At 33.3% G+C, this 6,205-nt stretch overlaps 1 protein-coding gene across 1 annotated transcript in view; it reads right to left on the bottom strand.

Moving 5' to 3' along the window:
- Positions 1-215: 215 nt before the first annotated feature.
- LOC105530787 (fibronectin type III domain containing protein 3C1-like) overlaps positions 216-6,205 on the bottom strand; it is a gene marked incomplete at its 5' end in the record, with an annotated part of 37,756 nt that continues 31,766 nt past the window's right edge. Inside the window, 10 exon segments of the mRNA XM_011968469.1 lie at positions 216-289; positions 416-532; positions 1,280-1,348; positions 1,947-2,096; positions 2,309-2,393; positions 3,204-3,256; positions 3,259-3,374; positions 3,457-3,577; positions 3,690-3,750; positions 4,289-4,427. Of these exon segments, the coding sequence (XP_011823859.1) occupies positions 216-289; positions 416-532; positions 1,280-1,348; positions 1,947-2,096; positions 2,309-2,393; positions 3,204-3,256; positions 3,259-3,374; positions 3,457-3,577; positions 3,690-3,750; positions 4,289-4,427 (985 nt within the window).

Here is a 6,205-nt window from a genome sequence, read left to right as displayed (position 1 = left end):
GTGAGACCCAGAATCTAAAAAATGAACAAAGTAAAAAAAGAAACAATTGGCTGACCAATATTTGATTATATACTAAAAGAAAATCACTCTTTCTGCTTTAATATCATTTAATATATAAAAAATCAAAAGTTACAAAACAGGAAATATAGGCTTAGTCATACAAATCATACAAAGAAGCCTCACTGCATAGGACATTGGTTTCTCTGGATTTTGTCTTACCATTCAAGGGTGGAGGACAGCATGATGCAGGAGAAAGAGTAGGTGTTTGAATAGTCAATATATCTAAAGGCTAAGAGAAAGAAAAAATACGTTATGACTGTACTGAATTAAAGTTCAGTTTTGTAAAACATTTAGTAATATGATACAGCTCATTTCAGTCTTCAGTTTAAAATGTTTTCCATCTTTCTTTTCTCACCTGTCTGGACTATAAGTGAGTTACAAAAGACTCTCAGTTTATATGCAGTACCAGGTTGCAGGTGATTATATAGAAATTCCCTTTTGTTGCCACTGTAAATTATGTTCCAGAGATTCACTGAAGGGATAAAAGCAAATTTATTCAATTTATTTATGGGTAGCTTATCATTTAAAAAAATTTTTTTGAGTGGAGTCTTGCTCTATCGTCCAGGCTGGAGTGCAGTGGTGCAATCTTGTCTCACTGCAACCTCCACCTCCCGGGTTCAAGCGATTCTCATGCCTCAGCCTCCCAAGTAACTGGGATTACCAGCCTGTGCCACCAAACCTGGCTAATTTTTGTATTTTTAGTAGAGACGGAGTTTCACCATGTTGGCCAGGCTGGTCTTGAACTCCTGACCTCAAGTGATCCACCCGCCTTGGTCTCCTAAAGTGTTGGGACTACAGGCATGAACCACTATGTCCAGCTTGCTTATAAATGTTATCGGTTTCTGTGATATCTCATGTATATACTAAGAAATAACAACTTTGGAAACGAAGTTGGTCCAGTTATCTATTTCAATAGTAAAATAATATATGCCCCGTGAATTAACCATAAAATCATAAGATATCAGTCAGTAAACATGATTTATTACTAAAAACTGCAGAAACTCAAGTAATTTCTTGGGTTTAGGTGATAGTATTATCCCAATGCCAATTTCCTAGTTTTGATAATTGTACTATGGTTATGTAAAATATTAATCTTAGGAGAAGCTGAGTGAAGATTTAACATGGGAACCCTCTATACCTTTTTTTTTTTTTTTTGCAATTTCTAGTGAGTCTAAAATCATTTCAAAATAAAATATTTTAAAAAATCATGATGCCTTACCATCTGAATTTTCACTAACTTCTAAACTGTAACTTGAAATGTATGTTCCACCATTATCTTTGGATGGTTCTGCAAAGAGAAATAAAATCAAAATTATTCTTGAATAAACTTAAAAGTCTCCCACTTGAATGTTATCTCATGAGTTAACAAAAATTTTTCACAGAGGAAAAAATGTAAACATGAAACAATAGTGTATTAATAACCAGACATTAATAAAGATAATAAAAACATAATTCAAGTTACATGCTTGGAATATTGGACATGAAGCATTTAAATAAATATTGTAAAGTTATTTGCAAGAGACTGAAAAGCTAAGTATATGTGCCATAAAGTTGATTTCTCTAGTTTGGAGAGAAAATAATTTGTATGAATATAATTTCTTAAGCTGACGTTTATCACTGATGTGGCCTTCTAATTGTGGCCTCCATATTAGATGTAATCTTACTTAAGGACACATAAAGCTCAACAATTTGTTCATGTGCAAATTAATGAGGTAGCAAGAGAGAACTAGAAAAATAATATAGTTTACAACTAAACCCATTTATATGGCAGAATATCTCACATATAAATGATTAAGAGAACATTTTATAAAGCTGAGGACAATGAGAGGAAGATTTCTTCTCAATAGTTAATATTAAGACAGAGGGAAAATTTTAAATACAAAAACATTACTTATTCCATCCCATTTTTACACTGTGTGCATGGATCTTTCCCTTTATATATGGTTTTCTAGGGGATCCAGTTTTATCTGGACAGGTAGTATATTTTACTTCTCCACTGGAGTTGCTTCTTCCTTCCATATTGCAGGCAAAGATCTGTTTAAATAAAAGAGGATGATGTGGCTGACCATTGCAAATGAATGTCTGATTTGAAAATGTTCAGTTTGCAAATATAAAGTAAGTTGAGTGAGCATTTCTAAGAACTAAATACAAAATAAGGTTTAATTTCAAATAAAATACACTCATTTGTCTGGTGAAAAGTATAATTTTATATTAAAATATGACACAAATTTATAAAAGTATAGCCACATACCCTTGTATGTAGTACTTCTCTGAAGACTTCTTATAGTGCATGAAAAGTCTTCTCCATTGTATTTCGGCTTAAAATCTAAACCCTAGAAAGACAATGAACTTTGGAACTGGACAAGCATGCATTACAACTTCAATTTATTTTCCATCTGGGTGATTCTGAGCAGGTCCCTTAGTGTCTCTGAACTTCAGTTTCTCTGTATAAAAAATGGAGATAATTTCTACTTTGACAGGCTCATTCCTTTGGGGGGATTTAATGAGGTAATGAATGTGAAAGCACTTAGTACGTTACTTGCAGCATAGAACACTTCTCAAAATTTATCTACTTTATGTAAACTGTGGTAAAATATACATAATATAATTTACAGCTGCTTTACAAATTTACCAGCCTATTCAGTACAGACTTGAAAGTTCAGGATGGAATGAAATAGTTGCCTGCCCTTATCAGGAATCCAGTGATAGGAACAAAGGGTAGAAATATGTTGAGGTGCTGAAGATTTATGTGACTATGCAAGGTTGTCTGGTATAGGCCCAAAGTTAAAAACTAACACAATTCTCTGAGTCTCTATGCTATTGTTATGGCTGCTGCTGCTTCTAGCTAATTTGCAGGGACTTGAGTAGTTTTAGATCTTTCTGTGCAGCATTGCCTAACCCCAGCTCTGAGCTGGCCCCATCTAGAACACAGGAAGTCAGGAGTCATGCAATTCCTGACCCAACATAGGCTCTGTATTGGCTCCCTGCAGAACACAGGGGACTCAGGAATCATGCGATTCCTGAATGAATTGACTCAGTAGAAAGCAAATTGATTAAATTAAAACTCTTCTCAAGTGTGGAATCCATGTAACAAATACCTAAAACTGAGGTTGAAGATTAAAGCATATGAAAGAAAAATGTACAGATCCTGCTTCCTCCATTTCTAGTACATAAGTAGGGGTGTCATTTGGGTTTGTGTTGGGGCACACCAGTCTAATGACAAATAACGGATTCTTGCTTCTTTTAGCTTAGGAGGCGGAGGTGTTGGAGGCGTAGTTCCTGATGTATGGAAGACTGCTGTTTAACTGAAATCACTGAAAAATAGATTAAGATGGAAAATTAGTCTCAGATTCTTATTGAAGTATAGATTTAAATATTGTAAACATTTAAATATACTTCAAGCCAAAGTTATTTTTGGCAGCTAATCTGAATGAGTGTTTTGTAGAAACACTCAGTCCAAGGATCTTGTGCTGTTTTATGATACTCATATAGCAACTTTTGAAGTCTTCACCTTTGCCTTTAATAATAGACACAAAATATTAGAATATCATAAAATGCTACAGTTAACAACAAAAATTCATCATAGCATTAATAATCATCCACAATCAAGTGCTTTTTAAAAATAAAACTGTATACTTCATCCCATTCCAAAAGGAAACTGTTTATTTTGGAACGATTATCATTGGAACCCTAAAAATATTTTTAAAAAGTTATGAGGGGCCGTTTTTACATGGAATACATATATATATGCTAAATACATATATGCATATGTACATACATTTAAAGTTATATAAGTTACTCTAAAATTAATCTGCTTATATTTTGTTTATGAAGCAATCCAGATTTTAAAGCTAAAATGCACTTTTTACACTCTGCAAGACATTCTTAGATTCTTTGTGTTGTTATGTTTTCCAAATTGTATACAATGAAAAAAATTGGAACTTAAGCAAATTGAGAGGTATATTTATTGGTAACTACAATTATAAATAATTAAGTTGTAGAAATCGATACTCCAACTTTGTTAATTATTGAAATTCTTACAAACATTTCTCAATTTTCCTTGATGCTTGGTATACATAGAAGTGAAAGATTATTATGAAGAATACAAAGTGCTAGGGAAATAAGTCGAACGAGGCATGCATCATTCTATACAATTTAGGACACTGTAGGAAGAGTATTTTTAAATTATAAAAACATGTTCAGGTGCTTTTGATAGTAAAATCCTTACTTTCCACTGTAAATTCAGGCTGCTCTTGGATCTGTTAATCAGTCTGGGTGCAAGTGGAGGGTCCGGTTTGCAACTTGGGGTTATGAAACTAACCACTTCAAACACAGTTGTGTGTTCTGAGCCTCTTATGGTTGTTACTCTAAAAATGTAATAACAATTGTAAACTTTCAAATATTTATCCTGACATACATGATAAATTGCAAACTTGGATTTCAGACATATTTCCTATGAGCTAAGTATAAGAAATTTACTAATAAAAATTTTCTAATAAAGCAAAGTTGAGTCCCTGCAAATAATGATTCTCAAAGCACTCTCTTACCTGTTCCAAATGAAAAAAAGTGAACTAATGCTAGATTTGGAGGAGCCTATTTGGAAGCTTGAAGGCAGGGTTACTCTGTTGGCAAATAGTAAGGCAGACTGAAGGAATTATAAGTAGTGACCGATACAGATTAGAGAGTCTGACTGGATATGGGGTGGTGTAGTCTGTTTAGAATGAAGTTCTTACCTTAAAAACTAGGCCATGGATGATTGTAGATCAACTAGGGTAAAGGTAACTCCATCACCACTGTGAAGATAATATTTGTTTACAGTGGATCTCACACATATTTAAAAGCTAAGTAAGCAGTGTTAATCATATATATTCAACTGACAGAAAAAGAGAAGCACAATTGAAATTTGGATAACTAATCCATTTTATGTGCATGCAAAATAGTGATTTAATAATTCATTACACTTTATTTGCATGCCAAATTAATACAGCTTTAAGAAATGAAATTTTACTATTTTACCATTGCATATTCTTCACACTGCAATAGTGCAGACTTCTCTTTAACTAGTTTATTTTAAATAGTATAGATATGAAAATCCTCAACGAAACCATGAATCATGAAATTTATTCATTCAATCATCAAGAAAAATTTTCCTGGGGTGGGCATCTATCTGCTGCAATGAATAGAGTGACTGCTCCCAAACTGATGCCTTCCTGAGCAAACAGTCACAAGTACCTAGGTGTGTTCTACCACCTTAAGAAACTCCGTCAGGCTACAGACTCTAAAATGTCCTCCAAAAAAAGATAAAAAAATTGATGCTTCTAAGCACAGGCCACTCAGGGTGACCAGATGTATCAGAAGTAATATTTTCAATTAAAAATAATAATTTTTGTAAAGTGCATACTAGACAAATACCACCATGCAAATTCATACAAAAGTCATTTTTGCAAAGAGCTTTTCATCACGTCACACCTTCCCATCCCCCTATCCAATATAGAAGGTTACATATTGTAAAACTTAGACTTAAAAAATTTAGCTGCTAGTTATAAAAGAAATAAAACTGATCATTAAATGCAAATCAAAACCACAATGAGACACCATCTCATACCAGTCAGAATGGCTATTATTTTATTGTTTTTGTTTCTTAAATTTTATTTTTCCATAAGTTATTGTGGTACAGGTGGTATTTGGTCACATGAGTAAAATTTTTGGTGGTGTTTTGTGAGATTTTGGTGCATCCATCACCTAAGCAGTATACACTGTACCATATTTGTAGTCTTTTATCCCTCGGCCCTTCTCACTCTTCCCCCCAAGTCCCCAAAGTCCATCGTATCATTCTTATGCCTTTGCATCCTCATAGCTTAGTTCCCAGATATCAGTGAAAATGCACAATGTTTGGTTTTCCATTCCTGAGTAACTTAGAATAATAGTCTCCAATCTCATCTAGGTCACAGCAAATGCTGCTAATTCATTCCTTTTAATGGCTGAGTAGTATTCTATCTCATATATCTACCATAGTTCTTTTTTCCATTTTATTTATTTTATTTATTTATTTAATTTTTTATTACTACTATTTTTATACTTTAAGTTCTACGGTACATGTGCATAACGTACAGGTTTGTTACATATGTATACTTGTGCCATGTTG

Source organism: Mandrillus leucophaeus, unplaced genomic scaffold (assembly GCF_000951045.1).
Source record: "Mandrillus leucophaeus isolate KB7577 unplaced genomic scaffold, Mleu.le_1.0 Scaffold844, whole genome shotgun sequence".
NCBI lineage: Eukaryota > Metazoa > Chordata > Mammalia > Primates > Cercopithecidae > Mandrillus > Mandrillus leucophaeus.
The sequence above is the reverse complement of the archived record's forward strand: the minus strand, read 5'-3'. Positions and strand labels throughout refer to the sequence as shown.